At 36.5% G+C, this 24,020-nt stretch overlaps 2 protein-coding genes across 2 annotated transcripts in view; both read right to left on the bottom strand.

Annotated features, from left to right (window-relative positions):
• Positions 1-849: 849 nt before the first annotated feature.
• Snap29 (Synaptosomal-associated protein 29kDa) lies at positions 850-3,946 on the bottom strand. Its single transcript, XM_067267628.1, has 4 exons — positions 3,636-3,946; positions 1,772-1,873; positions 1,427-1,703; positions 850-1,348 (listed from the first exon to the last, which is right to left on the bottom strand). Exons 1-4 carry the CDS (start codon positions 3,909-3,911, stop codon positions 1,182-1,184), a joined length of 822 nt encoding a protein of 273 aa, XP_067123729.1. The 5' UTR covers positions 3,912-3,946; the 3' UTR covers positions 850-1,181.
• Positions 3,947-7,594: 3,648 nt separating this feature from the next.
• The window catches only part of LOC136972965 (PHD finger protein 12), a 152,363-nt gene continuing 135,937 nt past the window's right edge, over positions 7,595-24,020 (bottom strand). The window contains exons 4-16 of the mRNA XM_067267630.1: positions 18,587-18,662; positions 15,166-15,400; positions 14,450-14,564; positions 13,193-13,325; positions 12,913-13,083; positions 12,700-12,840; positions 11,816-12,623; positions 11,591-11,713; positions 11,384-11,515; positions 11,208-11,303; positions 9,497-9,579; positions 9,211-9,420; positions 7,595-9,141 (exon numbers count right to left, since the gene is read on the bottom strand). Coding sequence (XP_067123731.1) covers positions 8,923-9,141; positions 9,211-9,420; positions 9,497-9,579; positions 11,208-11,303; positions 11,384-11,515; positions 11,591-11,713; positions 11,816-12,623; positions 12,700-12,840; positions 12,913-13,083; positions 13,193-13,325; positions 14,450-14,564; positions 15,166-15,400; positions 18,587-18,662 — 2,542 coding nt within the window. The 3' untranslated portion in view covers positions 7,595-8,922. The remainder of the gene's footprint in view (positions 9,142-9,210; positions 9,421-9,496; positions 9,580-11,207; positions 11,304-11,383; positions 11,516-11,590; positions 11,714-11,815; positions 12,624-12,699; positions 12,841-12,912; positions 13,084-13,192; positions 13,326-14,449; positions 14,565-15,165; positions 15,401-18,586; positions 18,663-24,020) is intronic.

Genomic DNA, 24,020 nt, shown 5'->3' on the forward strand with positions numbered 1-24,020 from the left:
TGTAAATCTTGCCCATCTTTGGTCTCGGAAACTAAAAAAACTTGTGGTGGTCCCCATTAATGTCTGCTTCCGTAACTGGAGGATGCAACGACAGGTTATACATCTAGTGGAATGACACTGTAAAAGCATCCATTGTTTTGGCGTAGTGTGGCTTAGGGGTATATCTAAACTAATAAACCAGTGTTATCGTGCAACAACGAAACTCACTTTCAATTGAAGAGGAGTGTTTTCGTTGCAGTGTGTCATAGATGTGCTTCTATTGGCTATTATAAGGCTCTCCATTCGTTGCATGCCCCAAGCACAAACTCAAAATAGATTACACATCCAAACTTAGAAAATCTTCTATTTTGTTCAAAGTAAAGCCTTTAACCTTAAAACCTGGTGCAACTCGCTGTTTGCATTACGTAGGTACATCCATTTCTCATTTGCAGAAATTAAAAACCTGTAGGATTTTGGTCAAATTGTTTTTAAACATAAATTCATTGTTGTGCTCAAGCCTTCTCAAATTTGTCTGCAGTGTTTACAAACACAAGACATTCTTTTTGTGATGCTGGATGCCAAATTCCGACACACCGGTGTACGAATACTCAGCCTGGAATTTCCCGAATGACATCCAGAATCGCTGTTGCACTCCACCACTTTGTTGTACACATAACACCAACGATACCAGTTTTATGGATAAACCTGTTTGAACCATCTCGGGGTCGACGATTTTATCGTCGTATGATTTAAGCTTTCCCAATTCTTATAAGAGATCCTTGTTCAAACTTTGTACTTTCAATGTCTTGTGTAATTGTTTTTTTTTTTTTTTTTTTTTAGTGCGCCAATTTGAATGAATTTCTAAACAGATTATTTTCAAAACTTTTTATTACAAAATGTACATAATTGTTATAATACAAAACTTAAATTATCGCAAAATATAATTTCGGTTATAACATTGGGGAGGTTCTGTATGTATATATAAAATTTTAATTCAATAATTTTTTCATAATTTACAGAATTTACAAACAAAATTTTTTTACACGCATGCATTAAAAATCAAGTAGAACCTGCAATAAATAATAATAATAATAATAATAATTAATAATAGGAAAACATTGCATCGGCCAAAAATTTTTGCCTCCAAATCGACTAATTGAGGAGACGGATAAATAAATTTTGATTCCGAGATCTGCCGACGGTTACTTTTTTAAAATTCGTCGCATCTGCCGGTTCTGATATTCTACGGTCTCGTCGGACTTCTCCACCTTTCCGGTGATGCGATCCAGCATGCTGTTCTGCTCCTCGATTTCATCTCCCAGGCCAATGGCCAGGTTCTTCAGGCGCCCCAGTCCCAGGCTCATCTGGTCTAGCGTAGAATCAACGTGCCGATCGTCAGAATAATGCTTTACGATACCGTTTTAATTAAAAAGTTTTGCTTACTTACCTATGTTGGTGTTGATCTGCTGCTCCACTCTCTCAGAGAAGTCGTAACCGGGATCGCGGAGTCTGTCGTCCGGCGAGGTCGAGCTGTAGTCGATACCTCTGGCGGCTAGTGCGGGGTGGTGCTCCCGACTCTCGAAGCCGCCGTCGCCTCTTATTTTCTCGACGGTCGTCTGGAGTGGACAGGGCTGCGCCAATGGCTCCTCCTGAAGCGTCTTGGTTGGCAGGGTGGCGTTACTGTTGCTGCGACTAAAGTAACTCTTGATCCCTCCGAAGATACTCTAGAATTCGAATTCGTTAACACACTACCGACCGATAAAAATTCATTTTATCATTATTTCTTTCGTACCTTCATCGAATTTAAATGTTTCTGACTTATTCTCATGGTGCTATTTATTTCGTCCACCTTATCTTCTACGTTTCTCAATTGTTCCCTCTGCCTCATCAGTTCCTAAAACAAGCAATTTAAAAACAATTAAGCAAAGGAAGAGGAATAAAGTAAGAGTTACGCCATCTGTGACTTATGACATAATCTTTGACAAGTTTCAAGGCCGTCGACACGAACCTACGTCCATTTAAAGTTTTAAATGAGGATGACATCTACATTAATTTAATTGGCAACCAGTCTTAATAAACTGTTTCCATGCAATTTATCTCTCGTCTTTCTATTATATTTTTGCTTTTTAATTTGTTCCGCCGATAGTTTTTGCATTTACATAAACATTTTAACACATGCCGTCGATCGTCGATGGATTTTTTTACGTCTAATTTATTTAATTAAACACTATACCACTTTATCTAAATTAATGGGGCATCAAAATATTTTTTGTATTTAACATAATACAAGCAGAAACATCTTAAACACTAATCATCGACGATACGTGTCGACTTCGATCTGCTCGAGAATCCATTCCCCGAATACCCGAGGTCAATTCGACGTGTGCATACCGACGATTGGTAATTGGGTCAGTTACTAATTAAGCCCAATCTGGACAGACGGATCTGTTTTGAAAATTAAATTTGAGAACAATTCGGATAGGGAGGGAGGGATATATTTGAATTATACAAACTATTATTATTTAACTTTCAATAATGCCCGTAGAATGACGACAACGTAAGGGACAGTTTATCTAGGCTTTCGTCGGGCCTCACATTTTTAAGGCCCTTTTAGAGAAAAATATAAAATACATTGTAAGGTAAAGGCCTGTACACTTCCTTAAATTACACAACAGGAAAAATAATTACTTAATTGTTACTTTATGCCAAACCGTTGCACACTTTGTTCCATTCGGTTGAAATTATCACTTAAATTATGTAAATTAAAATTAAGTAATCTTATTATGAATCATTTCTAGTGATACTTTCGGGTCACGTAGGCCCTTGCAAGTAGACTCTCGTAATGCCTCTTTGATTCGGTCGGTTTATTTGATTACGGCAACGCGACACGCAGACAATCTGCTAGGGGGATAGGACTTTTACAGGAAATGCCCCTATTTAGGTGTTACTAATGCAAAAAGGTTGCGAGCTAAACCTCACCGCTACCCGAGAGTGAGTCGGTTGAGAGTTTGCGCCACTGCAGTAACTCTCAACCGACTACCAGCATTCGGTGGTTTTTATATACTCGGTGGGGCCGGAATATCTCCGTATATCAAGATCGGGAGAATTGACAATTACATGCCAAAGCCCCGGGCTCGATACACTTAAAACTGCTCCGGAGTGCTTCATGTTTACATTTACCGGTGCAAAAACACTCCGGTAAAATAAACTTGACGGTCAAAAACCGATTTGTACGGTCACCGACCAAATATTTGCATACCGAAGCCGAACGAAGGCGCAGTTTGTTTTTCCTATTGGCTTAAATAAATTTACATAACAACAATGGAAGTAATGATAAACACATTTATCATCTATTGACACAATGATGCACTTAAGTAAATTGATACTGCCAACTGTCTTGCAGCATTATTTGGACCGCGTGTGATTCAGAAATTTTAAGAAACGACTTAATTAATTCTTAAAGTTTCCGAATCGTGTTTAATTACTCGAATGAATAGATATTGAGGATAAGATTATTAGGAAGTGTGCAATGACGAATGACGACGGGAATTGCAAAAGATAACGACGAAGCGCCATCTGACGCCAGGTTTCGGAAACCGATAAAAAATTTATAGAAAATTGCTTCTTTCGTTGAGAAAAATTAAGTATAAACTCACATCTGCGGTGGCGAATCCTACTTGTTCGGATTCGTGAAGCAATCCGAGAGAGAATTTGGTACCTTGAAGAGTTCGCTCTTCGATCTGACGTTTCTCGTCCAGTAGCTGCATACGGCGCTGTTCCCAATCCGTATTAACATTATCGTCGTTTCCTCGTAAGATGTAACCCGTTTTACCGTGTTTCGGATGACTTAGAAACTCGAAATCGTCCACATCTTCCGCTTCTTCGGTGTAAAATGGATTGGGGTTCCGTATCTCGCGACCCGACATCGCCATCTTGCTTTCCTTACTGGCCCTCTACCAGTGATTGAAGTAGTACGTAAATATTTAATTCTATCTACTACCGATTTTCCTTGTTATTATTGATTTATCAATTGTATTTAAATAAATATTTTTTAAAAAAATAATAAAAACGGAAATTTTAACGCTTCGACGCTATATATGTAAGCTAATTTCGATTAAATTGCTTATTTTGTCTTCCTTTTTTTCGCTCGGTGCGGTCGAGATTATGCTGATTTTACTTTACTCTCCGCCTACGTCGCTATTGTCACGGGTAATCGGAAGTCGCGTATACGATTTCCATATATATACGTGACTTCCGATCTAGAACGGAAGTCACGTGATTTTAATTCAAGAATTTTCCCGGAATGGAATTACGTAGATGACCGGCACGACTCTGTTGGTATGAGGAAAAATGCAATGTACGGGGGCAAGACACCTATAATTTGAGGTGCCAAGCATACATTTTAAATTAGACAACAAAATAAGTTTTTAATTTATAAAAGTTATGGGAGTTAAGTTTCAAACAGGGTGAACAAAATCGCGTCACACACACTAACAATGTTATTGTGTGTGTGACAATATTGGTCTATACCGAAATTACCCTCGAATTTGTTTGCATTTCTCGACGTTTCAAGGTGTCCTGAGTCCAAAAAACTGAAAATCTTGGCGGGGGGGGGTCATTTTTTGACCGATCTCCACACTTTTCCCGTTATATATAACAAAGCCGGAAAAGATATATATATATTTTAATTTAACCAATGAAAATCAGAATGTATCAACGAAATGAAAGAGTTTTGACTTTTAGAGACGTTAATTTTTCAAAGAAAAGGTTTTTACAGAAGAATTTAAAACAAAGTACTTACGTATCATCAGCCTACCTCGATATGCGCAAATTCGAACAATCTTCGCCTCCACTCATTTGCATATCACGCGTATTTACAATGACATAACCCGAGCACACGCTTTCCAAAATCCATCCCCTGATCCTGGTCCAGCAACGAACTGCGTAACTTTCTCGGTTCCTAAAAAATAACTTTTACATTATATTTTTAATCATAATAAATAAAAGTGCGTATGGCGCCATCTGTTACAAGATTTTGTTATAAACAATTTTATATATAAATTTTTAATTATTATAAAATGGCGACTTAATTTAAAGAGTAGGGACGATTTCATAAAAAAATTATAAATACTAATAACGAATAATACGTCCATTAAGTCCAACCCCTCTCGAGATATGACACGACTCCCCTACACTACCCATAAAAATTCCTGGTTTTTTAACTACACGGATCTCCCAGAGATCAGGCCAATCTGCCCATCAACATTAAAAATTTCAATGTTTTTAATCAATTTGAAAATCCCTAGGAATTTTTCATAGTCCCCATCCCTCATTGTGGGCTTGGCCAAACCCATAATGAATATGAAATGTTTCGTAGTGCCCAACGGCAACATAAAAAAAATAAAAATAGGAGAATTCAAGCATTGGCCATTATTAGGACCATCATACTATGACGACGTTAAATACCAGGCTATCGTAGGATATTGCAGTGCTCTGAGACTGCAACTGCCCTGTATGTCCAGGAAGTCCATGTGCACACAACACTTTTATGGACAAAGATTTTGGGTTTCATTTGTATATGGCAATGTGACGTGGGTCTGCCAAAACAATGCCTCCTGGAAGGTCTTTTATGGGAAAATGGTCCCTATTTAGGTGTTAGACATTTGAAGAAAACCCAGAAAACTTTGTGGCCAGCCCAGTGATAAGCACACAAACCCACAACTAATTAGTAGTGTGGTGCTTTCATGGTTTTTGTAAAGTATTAGTTTGGGAGAAAAACGAAGGAATTTAGATCTGGGTGCGGTCTAGTCGTAAAACCATTTGCCGTGGTATGTGAACGGCAACTGAACAAGTACACAAAAGGCAGGACGACTACCCATACCCAGGTTGGTGTGGACATAAAAAGAAAGCTTTTCATGTGATAATCCTTCTGATTGGTCGAAAGTTGGTTCCCAAAAAAACCTTTAAATTGGTGGAGATCGGAGAATAGGGGTGAGGGTAGGCTTGGTACTGACAGCACTTAGATCTCAAATACTTGGCAAGCCTATGGAGGATAGGGAGGCTACACTCGGGCAAGTAGTCTGAGATTGGACGAAAGCACGGATAGAGGATAGAGCCCCTCCACAGTATGGAAATTAATGAGTGGACATTCCCAATTATTCTAACTTGTCCTTGGTTGTTGCTGTGTCAATCAGTATGGTGTGGTATCATGATAAACTGTATCAAACAAGTTGAGTGTGGAGGTTTATTTTCCAGAAACCTACTGTACATTTGGAACATCTCAGGCCAGGCTCTCTCAAGAAAGCTGCTCCAGAGACAGAGGACAGATGGAATTGTCAGTTGTATTCATTCAGTCACTGACGGGCATAAAACACACTGAGAATTTGATGTATAAAATAAATTTTGACTCAAAAATGATGCTCTCTCTCAGTCTGGATGTTAGTAGTGATGACATCTAGAGCTTTCTTTCCATGCCCATTGTGAGTTTGGCCAGACCCAGAAGAGCACAGTGGAGACCGATAAGTTTCAGATATGTTGGGCCAAAACCCAACATATCTAAAACTTACCATCCGTGAAAAATTCCTCGAAGCTGCTTGCCCATAATCAATCCTAGATCCTTCAGAGTGGCAGGCCAACGTCTTAAACCACCTTGGCCATCAATTCAAATGAGCTCTGCTACAAGATTTGAAGAGGACACAAGACCTGATCTTTTTGCTCTACACATTTGTTTTGAAATAATTGTGAACGAATGAAGCTAACTTCAGAAAAAACTGTCGCCAGTCTATTGTTTTTCATTAACATACAATGGCAGTAATGCAAAAAGTTACAACAATCTCTGGACACCATTGTTTTGAAATCATTGCCATAAGCTTTGAAACTATTTGATGAACATTCAGATCACTTGATACTAGAATCCAAAATTGATCTGCCAGTCTGATCATGCAAACAAAACATGAAATTTACATGTCCGCTGATTAATTTATTAAAACAAGGCACTAACATATTTGGCTATCTCACGATCACTCACTCTGCACTCTCACCTGTTACAATGACGTTGAACACCAAGGGGAACAACTCCCTGTAATCTACAATAGAAGTCTGGATTGGATTTGAAGCCACTTTTGTCTTATTTAATGCGCAAACTTATCAGTTTGCTAGAGCAAAGGCGCAAATCTGCTTTGGGAACTTGATTGAGACCCCGTTTGCGGTGTTTAAAGTAAAATGTAACTACAAATCACATTAGGTAATGTAACTTAAGGTGACAACTGATCTAGTATTATCACGTGAGAGATGATAGTGCATTAACCATGGCAATCCATCTTCTCTATAGTTAACATACAGGTATGTGCTACTTAACAATAGGGATATGCCTTTAAGTGAAGAAATCACAGAGAAATTTTATATATAAATACTTACCATTGTTTTATATATATAAAACAATGGTAAGTATTTACATACCTAAACGTAGACAAGATACAGGTGGCTACAAAATTTTCTGCACTATTATAGGTTTATAGGATTTCTCTCGTATGTGTGGCCCATTATTACGTAACGCGTACCCGTAACGTGTGAATTTATTACTATACTCTCGAATACGAATATTATATACGAACAATTAAAATTTTTAAAATGTATTTTTTTTTATTAGAAAATAAAAAAGGATCAAACTCATTATGTACATTAAAGTCTTCATATTTAATATTACAATTGTTTAATTAATTATTATTGAACTCTAAGTATCGACACCATACGGAAACATATGCCACGAGTAAAACAATCGTAATATCTCGAGGATTTGGCAGTCCGTAGACCATCGCAAACAAACCTGTGTTGCGTTTGCGTATTACGATTGGAATTTCTTCAAATGAAACCTCGCTGTTACAGAACTTTCTCGTTGCAAAACTCAATTCCGGGCATTTTGGCATACGAATTTTGATCTTTTTTTACGAAAATAATAATTTAAAAAATGCATTTCGAGCGAATGTACCATCTCGGGCAAACTAAATGGCACAACAAGGCAGGAAGTGTAAATAAATAAATTAAACTGTAGCCTGTAACCTTCGATTGGAACCTTATCTCAACGATTACACCTCAATAACTCCACTAAAGATCGATACGATAAATTTAACAACTAACTTTTATTGTAAATAATATACTCAACTATTGTTGGCATATTTACGCTGATACAAAACTGTAGTGTGTTTTAAAGACCTGTCAAAAGTAAAAAGTTAGTTTAAAATTATTATTATTAATTTTAATTACACCTCGTTTTCCATTGTTTTCTTAAAAATGTAATAATTATAGGAAAACTTCCTGTATAATGAGGAAATGAAGAAAAAAAAAAAAAATTAGAACTACATGATAAAGGGGGATATAGAATTATACTGTTTATAGATACATGCAACAACATCCTGATGTAACTATATCAACACATCATGTTTCACATGAATAAAAACGGGGATTTAAAATGCACACAGATATTTTTTCCTTGATTTCTAAAGCACGTGAACGTACACAGAAATATTACATTGAAAGTGTATGATGTTTTTTAGACAATGATTTGTGCTCCAAACATGTACAAAATGTACAGTCTTTCCGCAATTCAGTATACACTATAAACAGTGAAATGGCAAGATCATCCATGCGAGCCTGCGAATGTTGAAACTGCACCTTTATGCTCCTTCGTTTTTGATGAAAAGAACATTCTCCGACTCGAATCATTTTAACCAAACGGAGGAATGATTTGTGTTTTCGTACGGATCACTTTGCACGCGAGTAATCTCTTCTTCATTTTGGCCATTCTGAGGGGTTAAAAAAAAAACAAACAAAACAATGAGAATGTCTTGTCGCAGTGTGAGATGATTGAGTTTTTGTGCTGCGAGTCACAAAAAAATACATTCCGTATATACAGAGTTACTTGGAAATTTAAAAAGGAATTTATCCTTAAGATAACGAATTACTCGAAGAGGACACGGTGCTGCTCTTTTGATTGCCGTTAACTGAGTTTGGTTTAATGCCGTAATCGATTATGGTAAATACAAACTGTAGACATCCGCACTTTACGTAGCTTCCGTGATGCAACAGTGCTGTTCCTTCCCACCCCGCTCCGCTACCGCCTATCAGGCTTGAGCTGCTCGCCTTACAGTTGCAAGGTTTCCACGACTGAAATGAAAATAAAGTATTAGTAACGGTCAAAACGACAAATGCAATAATAAAATTAAACATCCTCACTTCTCCGGCACGACCATTCATCGTCGCTCTTTCTGTAGAACCGGATTCTTTCTTCTCTCTGGCCTTTTCGGTCAGGTGCCGAACCGAGGCAACCGGAGAATTGGGAGACGGGGAGGGTTTGTGCTTCTCGGAAAAATCACAGGAATACAATACGTTATCTACAGTGGTTCCGTGCTCGCTGTAATTTAGAAGCTCGTAATGTTTCGTAATCTAAAAACCAATAAAATAAATTTTATATGTTTGTCGTTATTCTGGGTAACGAATGTTGTCTGAACGTTTTTCTCACCTCGTCATAAAATATACATGCATGTTTGGCAGAGACGAAATTACAGTGACCGTAATTGTTTAAACAGACATCCATATCTGCACCTGGAAAGAAAGGAAAATATGTATTGAAATAAATTATAAAACTAAAATCAATATTAGACCAGTCATCTAACAGCTATTGTTTATTTCACACAGAGATGAAACTGCCAATACAAAATCACTAATCAGAGTGATAATTTCTCAAGGTATGATAGTGGCACAGGTGGCAGGCGGCTCGGCAACTATCGTCCATTTGACACCCTCTGAAGAGATATCCAGAATGGAAGGTTTTCATCAGATGTTGATGTAAACAATGTGGTCTAAAAGTGGTTCTGTAAGGACCTGGAGTTCATGCGTGAAATATACAATCCTTCTGTAACGTTGGGACAAACATCTAAATACATATAGCTAATATGTGAAAGTAATTGTATACAGCGTGTTCACAGTAGCAACAAATACACTTTTCAGGTCAATTTATATGTAGATCTGACTTGTATGTCAACATACCACTCTGAGAGACATGGGTTTGAGAGTCCCGATTTAATCCAGATATGTAGGGTCCTCTTCTTCACACCATATAACCATACCATTGCAGACCTAAGCAAAATCCTAGAGTGGCATTCCCATAGTGCTTTAATCAAAAAACCCTCACAAGTTTGTAACTTCAATGCAAGTAATTTGTTAAAAGAATATTCTTGAAGGACTGGTTCTGCAGCCAACCACAGATTTTTTTTTTCACTTGGGATATCCAATATCTGATGACATGCTAGGACACTTGCTTGAACTGACAAGCAGACATGTAGCCCACATATCACTATTACTTTCTGTACATTTATATATAATCAATAAATCATTAGAGAAAACCAAATGTCTCTTTCATTTGGGCAACACAAATTTAATTTCCATATTCTCAAAAAATTTTGTCTGATAATTTTCTACTGAAAAACTGATTGATTGAATGTTCAACACATGGCATTAGCACTAAGGCAATATGACTAGTCACAAGGCCAAAACCAAATGGGTCCAGCCGGCACGAGCACGGAATAGAGAACAACACCTAAATTTGTGGTAACAAATAAATTAGTTACCCAGATACGACTTGAATCCAAATTCTTATGACAATAGGATGGCATCATTAAGATTCGGGAAGGAAAGCAATATCGTAATAATTTTGACATACAAAACTTCTGCACAAATCTTCCATGGTGTTCACTTTAGTCCCAGCTGTCGAGATTCTTTCTTAGAGCTAGCCATTTTTGAACCCGAAACTCTACTTGTACACCTTGTACAGTGTCTCTGTACCATACCTACATGTGTTGATGAATGCCATTCAGTTTTACACCCTTCTTTGTCAAAATCAGATAATACTATATCGCTCTCCTTTATGCCCTTCTGGAGAGGTGCAGAGGTGCTACCATTTTCTTAGTTTATTATCTTGTGTTCTTGCATATCGACAAATTTGCAGTTTAACTCTGACTTGGAAGTTTTGTGTGTCAAAATTACTATGATATTGCTTTTCTATTGAGCATTCCTTGTACTTAAATTAATTTCTTAAATTTAAAATACGAAAGGTTAGGCAATCGGCAAATGATCTTCGTATACGCTCATCAAAGAAAATTAAATAAAACCAGAACTGATTACAATTGCATTACAGATAATATAGCTTTCGCTTCTGTACTCGGCCAGCTTACCTTTTCCAACTGTTAAAGTTCTGTAAGGCATCGGAACTGTTGGACCTTTTCCCGTTAACGAGCACATCACAGCCCTAGCTCTTACCTCTGTAGCGTCTACATAAACATACAAATAAATATAATTTACCGCATTAAAATTAATTAATCAAATTAAATAATCTTTTATAAGAACATACTTGACGAAACAATTCCATTCAGACCCTTTTTTGATCCTTGCACTACAGAATTTTTAGGTAAGAGTAACTCTTGGAGTCTCTGCCATGCTAATATCCGAATTAACCTTTCGTCTAACTTACTAAGTTCTACTTCTGTAATAAGAAAAGAAAATTGTTTTAAGCTTTTTCATTTAAATTTATATTAGTTAACTAGAATATTAAACTTACCTCCGACGCCTTCTATGCAGGCTTGTAAAGTACTATTCAGATTTAGTATGGCGGGAGACGTACTCAAAGCAGACGTTACATTAACTTTGGTTGGCAGAATGGCATTTGTGCATCCGGTTTTTCCTATCCAAACAGAAAGGTTCTCAATTCAAATATTTGCAAGTATCAAATTTACAATCTGTGGCAAAAACAATTCAAAATTAAGTACTTAAAACATCAATTTACCTGCATTTTGTAACGTGACAACTCTGGGACCAGATATATTATGAGGACTCTGAACTATTGTTACTTTACTATTTGCACCAGCTACGGAACGGCATAAATTTGACACAGATACCGGTGATGAAGATCGTATCGTCGTTCCTCCCGACGTGGAACAGACTATGTGGCTAGAACAAGGTTGTCTACATTGTAATACTGGAGAAGAGCCTACGTTAAACGTAAACTGGTTCTGTTGAGTAGAAGCCCCCGACACGTTCAGTCTAGTTACCGGAGTGGTAGTTCTTACCATTCGCGTCACCATTGTGATATTGTTCTGTTTATTGGTGCTGTTTCCAACAACTGTCTTTGCTTGCGTGACTGCCGGCCTTATCTGAACCTGCGTCGACACTACCGAACTCGAAGCACTTGTTTGAACACTAGTCGTAGTTACATTATTGTTATTTTTATTCACAATGGAATTACTTACACATTCTGTCCTATTTCCTACAGAAACTACTGGTTCGACTTTAATTTTTTGAAGTTCGTTCTCTTCTAATTCACCATTTGGCATGTTATCGCACACTGTATGATTGAGCAAGGAAGTTAATTTATTCGACTTGACAGTTTTTTGAGTGTGATCGCACTCCGGGAGTATTCCGCCATTAACGACTGGCTTATTTGATTCCGTTTTGCTTTCCGAAACTGTAGATGATGAAGTTTCGCTCGCTTTTGCTTCGGCCTTCTGCGTTTCGGAAGTTTTATTTGCATTTAACTGTTTTTGTACGAGATATTTCGCCATACTGACTTGCAAAGCAACCACGCTGGATAACCACTGAAACGAAATTCAACTTAAGCAAACAATAAATTACTTATAAATTATATTAACATCTAAGAAATTGTATTATTACTTCGTCCTGCTCTTCTGGTGTGACTTCTGTATTTGCCGTAGTCGTTAACGAGTTATTTTCTCCCAGTTTAAACGGAGCTTCAGTTACCCTAGGCAGTAACGGAGGAGGATATTTATACTGTTCTTTTATTGCATTCGGTACCTATATTATAAACATTTTTATGTAAAAAAGTTTTCATAAAAATGAAATATAATTTTGCAAAAACAAACTCACTTGAATCTTCTTCCTTGTTTGCACTTTCATTTTATACCTAAAGGGAGGATTTTTTCTATGAATTTTCTTTAGGAACTCTATTTTTACAGCATCTTGTGACAATGGACCTGAGTATTTATCCCATAACTTGACTCGTTCTGTTAAACTTACTGACGTTAAGAGCCTTTGATCCTAAATAATACATATTTGCTAAGTACATTTCATTTGCACAAACAGGAAAATCGTAATTAAAGAAAAAAAAATGAAATGCTAGTAAACAAAGTGTTTTAAGGTTACGTACTAAAATATGTTCTGGATGATTAGGACACATCCATCGTCCAGTTGGCAGTGTTGTGAGTGGCGGATCAAGGCAGTCGGCATGAAAAAGCAAGGGACAGTAGTCACACTGGATGAGCGGAGCTTTTCGACAACTCCTAGAAGTGTCTTTCGATTAATTTTTGTAACATATAGCAACAAATACACACTATTATTGAAAAAATTTATCCAATAATTTATATCACATGTTAATATTATGGTCCACATTTCTTAATTTTATGCATATTGTGACAACGTTAGGTCGAACTTGACAGAGAAACTTATATATGCATCTTATAGAAGTATTCATTGTTTGGTAATGTAAGTAATTTAAAAAAAAAATCAGACAATGTCTGGACAAATTGTCTACTACAATATAAAATAATTTACTGTAGAATATTCATCCACAGTCTAACTGTAATATTCTGCACTCAGCAATTAGTTGTTTCACAAAACACTGTCAACCTTGACCTTTACAGACCAATATAATGGATTTCACAAATAAATAACTGAATTCATCTGTAGTGAGGTATCTGTAGAAACAGAAATACAGAATTTGGACTAACTGTGAGTGTAAGAAATCTCTGCTAAGCAGTGTGTCAGACACTGTTGGTAGTACAGTGCTTGTTTCTGCATATTTATTACAATGTAGGCCGTTCGTACCTCTTATTGTATCTCACATGAAGCTTTTTTAGTAGTTGATTGCAACAGTTTTCAAATACAACAGACCACTTTCAAAAAATGAGATGCAGAGCTTAGAATGCAGATGTCATTGCAAGCAATCTTACTGTGTTTTCATAAAGGTGCGTTCACAAGCCATCTCCAATAGCCATGTGTGTAGCTGCAGACAAACATTTTTCGAAACCCCGGTCAAGACACAACAATGCTTAACTGTGATCAAGTACAAGCGTGAAAATGAGGACAAGCTAACATAAGAAATATTCTAAGTGCCACTAAGACAAGAATTTCTATTTACATGTATTATATTCTTAATGTCAAATATGATCCATGCCATTCTAATATGTTAACTGAGCTGTTGCATGATGCGGACGATCAGACTTTTAGCCAAAAATATCCTTCTTATTAAAGTACTGGCTGTCCGAACTTAGTTACTTTATTAATTAATTAATTTATGAACTAATCTGCTAAATATTACATTTAAAAAAATCTAATTATAACTATGTCGTACATTAAAAATTCTATTTTTTTCCCCGTTACTTAGCAATTTCTAATTATAACTTACTTTCGGCATTGAAAACACAGTCTGGCAGGCAAAGGCACTATGCCATTATCCAATTCATGTGCCAACTTTTTATTGGATCTGTATCCTTCCCTTGGTCTCGGTCTTTTGCTCGATCCTGTAATTAGTTTGAAAGTAATTTAATCTTTCGTGCAAAATTTTCGGACAAATTTTAATAAAATATTATCCTTAATCGCTTCATCTGAGATGGTAATTTTTAAATAATTAAAACCTGAAGCTCTAGATGTAAAATTACAAGCCTTACACAAATGGAAATTGTATCTGTTAAATATAATGAGAGAATAACCTGAATATTACTTGAAATTATACTTAAAAATAAGTCGTAAAACAAGTCGGGTCTTCGAAAATAACAATGAATAACAATGAATGACACTTCTTAGAGGTGGTAGAAGACAGGATGCTTGGATGCAGAAGTTCGGACGAAACTCGGATGGTTAGTCTATCAATTGGTTTATGTTGTGTACTTCTTGGATAATAATTAATCTAATTACAGTAATTTGAAATGGTAGCATTCTTTTTGGAAAACACTCTATCCCTAAAACACATCCTTAATTAAATAAACGACTATTGGTTGAGTGTGGCTTCCTTGAACGTCCCCTTACAAACAGGTTTGACAAAATAGAATTGAAAAAATGAAAGCGAGCAAAAAGAAACCTAATATACATTTACATTGTTAAAATGCAATTAAAATAACTTACCAGGTAGTTGTGTTGTGCAGGTGAGTTCATTTGGCAGCTGGAATTGCTTTGGATTCATGGCAGCGGCAGCTTTTACTAAACTGTACAAAGGATTGCTAATACTTTCTTTATTTTCTTTCGCTTTCGCTGGAAGATCGGTCGCGGCACTCTCTTTTCCTCCTTCCGCATTGCACTTTGATACGGTTTTGGTATTTGTTTGTCGACCCTGAGTAGCCGTCACTAATGCATTATTTTCCTGTGGAGAATAAAGTAAATCAAGGATTAGTCGATTATTACGGCAAATTTTCTGAAATTAAACCGGTTGTAATTAATCCAATGTATTACTAATCCGAACTGTTCTGACCGACTTTTAAGGAGTCAATCGCAAAGAAGGAAAAACAAATTTAAACTAATGCCAACGTCGAAAAAGTTTAACAACATCTGTGTTTATAAAGCCGACTTCTTAACAAATAAGGTAATTTGCTATTTATGCTGCAATTTGAATACTGTAGAGAGTCGTTTATCCGAATCAACTGGAGACTGGGGTTGTTCGGATAACCGATTAAAAAATATATTAACCTGTCCGATGTTGAAATTTTTCTCTGTTGCGTGTTGCTTCGTGTTGAATTTTCATCGATTTTAAGCCTAACGAAAATTTTTATAATAATAATCAAGGCTGTCGTATCATTAAAAATTATTTCTTTATTTTGTACAAACAAAATAAATATATTGAAAAATATAAAAACATAAAAATTATACTTTAGAAGTAAATCTAGTATCGAAAAAGTTCGATTCGGCACGACACAGTCCGACTGGAAAGCGTTTGGATAAACGACTCTCTACTGTACATAATATTAGAGGTCAGTGCTAGAAAAGTCAACCTTTCTAACAATAACCTTGATAACAATAAATCTAAGACAGAAATAAAAATATGCTTAAAACTACACATAATTTGAAGATAAAGGCAAAAAACAAATACTTCTTCATTCTTGTGCCATAAGTACACAAACACTAGAGAATTCAACCATTTACTACACTTAATTGTGTTCCTTTCATATAAAACTTCCAACATTTGTGTTGCACTGGTTTTAAAAGTCTAAGAGACGTTTAAAACCAGTGCAATCTAAAAAAGAAAAGCTAGAGAATCCTCTAGATTCTGAAGTCAACAAGAGAAATAAAGATCACAAGAAGCTGGATCGCTATTATCAGCATCCCAAACTAGGACAAACATGAAATAAGATTGCATTCTATACCATAATACTAGAGTATTTACATTGTATATACACAAAACTGCAATATGCACAGGTTTGCCTTGTTTGTACAAACTCGTGTCTTATTAGCAGCCTTGGTATGTCTTGACTGCAGTGCAGAAAATCTAATATATCGGTTTTTGCAAGTTGTCACATCCACTCGAGAGAAACAAATGCTATTTTGCACGCTCGGAGTGATTTGTAACCTACAACTCGCGTAGGCATCCGAACCATCGACGTACAATATTTTGCATGTACACTACTGGCCATTAAAATTACTACACCGGGAAGGAATGCAAATAACAGAATGATATTTATTAGACATATACATTAAGTGGGAGGAACAGGTAATTAAATTTTCAGGAAATTTGGAGATATAGATCTTGAGAAATCAATACCCAGAGCAGTCACCTCTCGCAGCAATAACAGCACTTATCTGTCTGGGCATGGAGTCAAACATAGATTAGATGGCATGCATGGGTACAGCTGTCCATGAAGCTTCAACACTATGCCACAGGTCATCAACTGTAGTGACTGGCAGTGGTGGCATGCCAGTTGCTTGGCAACCATTGACCAATGTTTTCAATTGGTGAGAGATCAGAACGTGCTGGCCAGTCAAACATGTTCTGTATCAAGGAAGGTCAGGACGATACAGGCAACATGTGGTTGTGCAATGTCCTGCATTACGGAGGCCTCAAAGATAGGGCAGAGCCACGGGCCCTAACACATCAGAAATGTAACAGCTGCTGTGTAAAACGCAGTTCAAAGTGCTGGAAATGCAAACAAGAGGTGATCGAGATGTGTATCCAATGGCACCCCGTTACCATCATTCCAGATGATGGGCCAGTACGACAATGTCAAATACAATGTATGTTCTCCATGATGCCGCCAAACATGGATGCAGCCACCATGGTGCTCTAAACAGAACTGGGGATTCGTCTGAAAAGATGACGTGACGCCATTCCTGCGTCCAGGTTCGTCGTTGATCACACCATTTGAGGCGCTCCTGCCTATGATGCAGTGAAAAGGGTAGCCGAAGCCATGGTCGCCGTGCTGACAGTCCATGCTGCTGAAAATGTCGTCAAACTGTTTGCGTAAACACTTGTTGTCTTGCAAACGACCCCATTTCTTGACTAAGGATTTGTGACATGGCTGTACGATCAGTTAAAGCCATGCGGATAAGATGTCTGTCTTCTCGGTTGTTAGTGATGGGGGCTGCTGAGATCCTGCATGACTGTCCTGAACCCATTGATTCCATATTCTGTTGACAGTCATGGATCACGACCAATGCGAGCAGCAATACTGCAGTACAATAAACCACAATCCCAGTAGGCTATACTTCGACCTCAACTAATGTGACACACATGCTGGTAGGCATTTCTCTTTACACGAGGCATAACAACAATGTTCTTACCACAAAACAACGTTCAAATGCAATTTCTGTATGAGAAACCTGCTGTAAAATCTCTTCTTTTATACACATTGTAGGTGTCACTACCACTGCCTGCCTGCATGAATGCATTGAAAAGCTAATCACTTGCATATCACAGCATGTTCTATCTGTCATGCAAATTTCACATGTGTGGCGTGCTGCCTTCCTGGTGTAGCAATAGCCAGTAGTGTACAATGGCCAATGTGTATGTAGTGGAAGTGCAAAAACTGCTAAGAGTTTGAATTTGGGTAGCTCATGCCTTATAGCATCCCCAATCTGGAGGCACACTTCAGAAGATATCGATAGCCCTGTTGCTATAGCATCTCCTTCATCCAGTAATTAATATTCACAATCTCCTTTATTATTACTTTTTTAAAGTTTTTATAATAAAATTTTATTGCATACTTTTCTGGTGGATGTTACGATATTTAAAAGATTACTGTATGTGTAACGTTAGCATTATATATTTATGTACTTTTTCTTTTGTTTTATTCATTCTCTCTTCCCTTTTTTCTGTACATTTCATGATATAATATGCAATGTTACATACTTATTTACATACAGTCTCTCTTTATTTACAGTATTTACTTTAATTTTCGTCTGACAATGCATTTTTCGAAACATAACCCCACCCTAAGTCGAGGAGAGACTGTATTAAATATTCCGGTTGTAGTTTTTATATAATTAGAATATACAGAGAAGGCTATATTATCATTATAATCAACAATTTTCCCATTCATAATCAGAAATTTGTACTTACTCTGTAAGGTAAGACCTTGCAATTATGACAAACCCACTCTCCGGAAGGAAGATCGTCTTCGGAAAGAGGAGGATCACTGAAAGATAAGTTTTATTATACTTCATTTTGTGAAAATCAAAATAATTTAAAATTAGCAGTTACAAATTTCAAAAATTATCCTATTATTCCTTTCCATTTATTAACGACAAAGCATTTAGATTGGTTTATAAAAATGGACTACCCGAGCTCACATTAACATTTCTTTCATACAGTTATGGTTTATATTTGGGAGAATACATCATTTCATAAGCTCACCAGTGGCAAGCAGATAAAAAAACCAAAACACCAATCACAGGTTTGTACCTCGCTAATGGGCAGATGCATGATTTTCTTCATGTGTCTAACACCTAAACAGTGGAGTAGTATCTGCAGAGAAAAGCAAGGGCACTCTGTCAAGAGAAGGTGCCATCCTTGGAAGGCACCTCCCTCTTGGCAGATTGCCCCTTTGTAGTGTTGCCTTACACCACCAATCCAATGCATTATTTTGTGTTGATATAGTTGTTTTACAACTAGAATCCACACTGAATCTTTTTACAGATTTCCCACAAGATTATCAATAATACTCGAAAACATAATTATATAGAAACAAAGATCAAAGTTATAACTATTTGTGTGGGAGCTCGGTAAAAATCTACATAAGTCACAGAATGAAGACAACCGAATGAGAACACAGCTCTAAGAACTGTTTTTTTTAGTATTCTTAGAACTATGCTAAGACAGTTCTAAGAACACTAGACATAACAAACACACTCACACAGAATATAGTTTGACTTCACACCAAATGTTAGATAAGAGGAAGTAAAGACGGACTGAGTGTGGCATTAACTATTTTTTATTTTATTTAAAATTAAAAAACCATTATGAACGTGCTACAAAGTTTGATTATGCTAGATGTTGTGACATCTTGCAGTGCATGCACGGATATAGACCCATGTTAAAGGTGTGATAGCAGATGTACAGTACATCTATTTAACAATTTATATAGTGCAACTCGCACAATGGGCAGGTCAAGTGTGAGAGTGTTGCATGGCTCCAAGTTGTGAAGAGAGATCTCCACATAAACAAGAGGTTCCGGTTGCTGCATCATCTGAGTACCATTGTTTGAGCCCGTAATGGGTTGTAGTTCTGTTCAAGCACCTTTTTTGCGAAATCTGTGGTACACTTTCCTTTCACCATGTCATCCTGGTGCTCGGCTAGGTGGCTAGAAAGCATTTGCGTTGTGGTGCCAATGTATCTTGTATTCACCCGTTATGGGATTCTCCAACAGTACTGCATAGATTCTCGATTTTTCAAAGGTGGATAATTTACCCCAATCATTGGCAGATGAGTCTGTGCAAATTCGGTAGTGGAGATAAGGGCAGGAGAAAGTTATGTTATCTGAATATATGGCAAAGGCATATGGAAAGGGGTCTGAGGTATGGTAATGATAGTTGAACTAATGACACCTCCCTCTTGTTGTGTAGTGTTGTGTTTGGAAATAAAGATTTCCAAACCATGTTACACGTGTGTGAACTTAGCAGGTGAAGTCTCAAGTTGGCCCCGGTGAAGAAGTTACTATTTAGTAATCTACACAACGTTTAGATACATCAGATACTTGTCTTACCATTGCAAGTTTTGTAATTACCAATAATTCCATTTGTGGATACATGGCTGCAGTCTGGCAAGATTTGAGTGTTGCTAATGAATGGAATCAACTGGCAAAGGTTGGTGTGGCGGGGGGTTATACTTAGACCCCCGTTGTAGAATCTTATGTACTGCAGAAGGCACGATTTCATCTATGTAATTATAATATGGAGAGCACCACCTTGTGTTGTTTGTAAGCTGAACGTACTAACCACTGGAGTTTATTGTCTAATTTCTTTTGTAGTACTTGCATGGAACTGGCTGATATACTATGTATTTTATCCAACAGATCATAAAGTGTAGACAGATCACACACTTTGGTAAACCGGAGATGCACCACACAAAGCTTGAGCTCGACTTTCCGCAAGATATTTTCATTTGTTCCTAATCAGTTTTGTACAGAGAGATCTTTCCACATTTGAAGTGTTCCTTTGTTGCACATTCGTAACAGCTTTTTAATTTTAAATATGTGTTCCAATTACATTAGAACAACATATTCCGTTTTTAAAGTTTCGTTTGCCTGATGATGATGAACATAAGCTTGTTGAAAGCACTAGCAAAAATAAAAAAACAGTTAATGCTGCACTCAACGTGTCTTTACTTCCCTTTAAGTCATACAGAAATTACAAATAAAAGTTTATTAAAAAAAAAAAAAAACTCAGAATCCAATATGCCAGCATTTCTTGACCTTTTTCTCATTGCAGAGCAGTAAAATTATGGATAATTTTACACAGATCAGTAATATATACAACAATTATGAATTATGCTTATTTATTACATATACACATGCTTATCTTGAGTTACCACACATAACAAAGCATGTATGATAACTCTATATTACTATTTAAATGTCGCCCGTAATCAACTGCGTCGGCATGGACAAATATTCTTCTCTGGGTTGATGAAAAACACTACTTTCCAAACATTTCAAACTTGCTACCCCCTTTTAGCATATGTATTTCTTACATTTTGTTTTGTTTGCTTCAAAATAAATTCTTGTCCCCTTGTCTTCTGACATCCCATTGAGTCTTCTACAACCTCAAAGAGGTGGTAGTGCCCACATTGGAAATCACTGCTCTACATATACATACAACACGGTAATACAAATTATCCGTCCTTATAGCCTAATAATGGGAGCATTTATACACAACTCACATGCAAAGGATACCAATAAAGAATTAAAACTTAAGATTACCAAAATGCACCATTTTTTTCCAAAAATATAATTGAGAAATTAATTTAAATTATATTATACACACATTAAGACAAGGAGAATTTCGTCCACATTAGACATATAAAAAAATCCAAGTCCCAAGCTAATAAACATAATAGTTCTACGTGTATATACGACAAAGAACCGACAGAAATTTGAACATATACAGAATTATGACCTTAACATTAATACCAATACAAATGGGGCATACTTTTGCGGTTGCAACACATCGACGACTAATATCTGCGAGATGTTTAATCTAACAACACGTAAGGCATACTTCTCCAGTCGTAACACACTACTGACTAACATATACATAGACAACAGATCTAACAATGTTACAATATTCCATAACATATATATAGATTAGAGGAAGACGTACATCAAAGAGACATACAAAATGTACAAACAAAAAAGAGTAGAAGGCGAATGCATCAATCAATAAATACTAGCACACAGAAATAATGCATACCATTAATAACATATTAAAAATAATTTATAAGAAAAGATATAAAAAACACAAATATTTAAAGACGAAAGCTTATCCTAAACGTTATTTACAAAACAAAATTTAGTTAAAATATTTTTATACATCTACAAATTATTTTTAATATATCTTTCAATTTAAAATTGGAATGCGTTCCATAAATTTCTCACTTTAGCGCCATAAAATTAAGTGCCGACTATATAAAAAAAAAACAATTTGATTCAGTTAACAACCCTTAAAATCAGTTTATAAATCCATAAATGTAATTAAAAAACACGATTCCGAGCAATAATTTTGCAATTTAGAATAAAAAAAACAAAGTAAAAAAACAAGCAGACAAATGTACAGGACTGCGTACGTGTTTACTGCAGAGGTCAATCACCTAGAAGAATTAGTAACGTCTTATTCTAATGAGAAATTTAAGGAAAATCCCGAGTAAATAATTCATCTGCTTTCATAAACAATCAGACTTATTTGAAATGATAATTTATTTAAATAAATTAACTAAATAAAGCCGGATGGGAACGTCGGAATGTACTTTTTACCGCCTCTCTCTCTCTCTCTCTGGCTACGGAGTGAATTTGAATTATTTACTATTGACAAATCAATAAATTTAATAATAAATTTTGACATTTTCTTCCAATAAAATAATCACTGCGGACACTTATGAAGATATTTTTGAAGGACGGAGAAGTTCCGTATTTATTTTGTTGCGCGCGACGCAGAAATTTATATTTACCGATGGCAATAACGCTTTATCCTCTAGTTGTTAATGCTACAGTTAATACAGTTTAGTTTAATTTTTGTAGCTCATATTGGTTTACAAATCTCATTCCCAAATATGTATGCACTTTCAATTTATGGGTGTACACTGTAATAAAGTTTGGTGGCTTGAATAATAAGAGTAATTAAACGAAAAATGCATTAAATTTTAAGAATGCTTCGATACTTGTAGACGTCAAATTTGCATCCGGAAATATGTAAAGATAAAATATTGCTGCCGCGAAAATATTAATTTGAAATAACACATTTACTCGAATGTAGCATGCACCTTCATTTCTATGCGTGCAGATATTTTTTCCAAAGTAGACAACTCTGTACAAATTTATTGCACAATAAAGAAAGTCGGCATGCAATAAATATCACTACCTTCTGTGGTATCTAAGTCAGAAATCTCCATTAAAGGTACGCCAATTAATTCAGCAGAGTAACTACAGTGGCTTATTTATTAAACTTTTTAGTTTCCCGAGTAATTTGATGACAGAGATGGTTAGGCCAGTGACGCCGTGCCATATGGTACCGCGGCAAAGCTCTTTGGCACGACAGTGGCTGTGTGGTGCCACAAGGAGGAGGAGAAAGTGCAAATTTATGGAGCCGAACAGATCCATTGAGATATATGCTAATGTGTTAAGTGGCATGTCGATACAACATGTTCCATTTGCACACACCAAGGCGACATGCCACAACAAAGTTTCATTTCAACTGGACACACTTTGTCACTGTGGCTAGGTCTTGGTGATTCCTGTACACAAACACAGGGAGGGAACGTTTGCCACGAAGTATCCTATGTGCCACTGCTCCAAAAATGTTGGCCTCTCACCATGGGAGACATGGGGATCGAATCCAGGTGAATAACTTCCAGGACTTCGTCGAAGCCATCCCTCACTTGCTGCAGGCCTGGTCAAACTCACTACAGCATGGAAGAAGATATCTTAGAGCCAACAAGGAAGAAAGAGCCAGAAGAAAAAAAACGTTTTCTAAATAAAGCAGTCTTCTTTATATTACTTTATGTTTATTATTAAACTCAGTATACTAATATTAGCTGAACACGTGCACTCTCATCAGATTAGCAAAGTTAAGTAACAAGAAATATTTGGTGAGGAATTGTACAGTACTGCCAGGTTGTAATCCCACCTCAAGCTCGATAGATCTGGCGGGTTCATAGTCTGAATTAAAAGGAAGGGAAGGCGACAGGAAAGACATTTGGTCATTAAAAAACCATATTGGGAAAAGCAGTGATTCACGAGAAGTGAGTCTAATAATACTAGAAGAGGAAGAGGAAGAGATGTTTG

The sequence above is a fragment of the Centruroides vittatus genome, unplaced genomic scaffold (genome assembly GCF_030686945.1).
Source record: "Centruroides vittatus isolate TY-2023 unplaced genomic scaffold, ASM3068694v2 contig_3068, whole genome shotgun sequence".
Taxonomy (NCBI): domain Eukaryota; kingdom Metazoa; phylum Arthropoda; class Arachnida; order Scorpiones; family Buthidae; genus Centruroides; species Centruroides vittatus.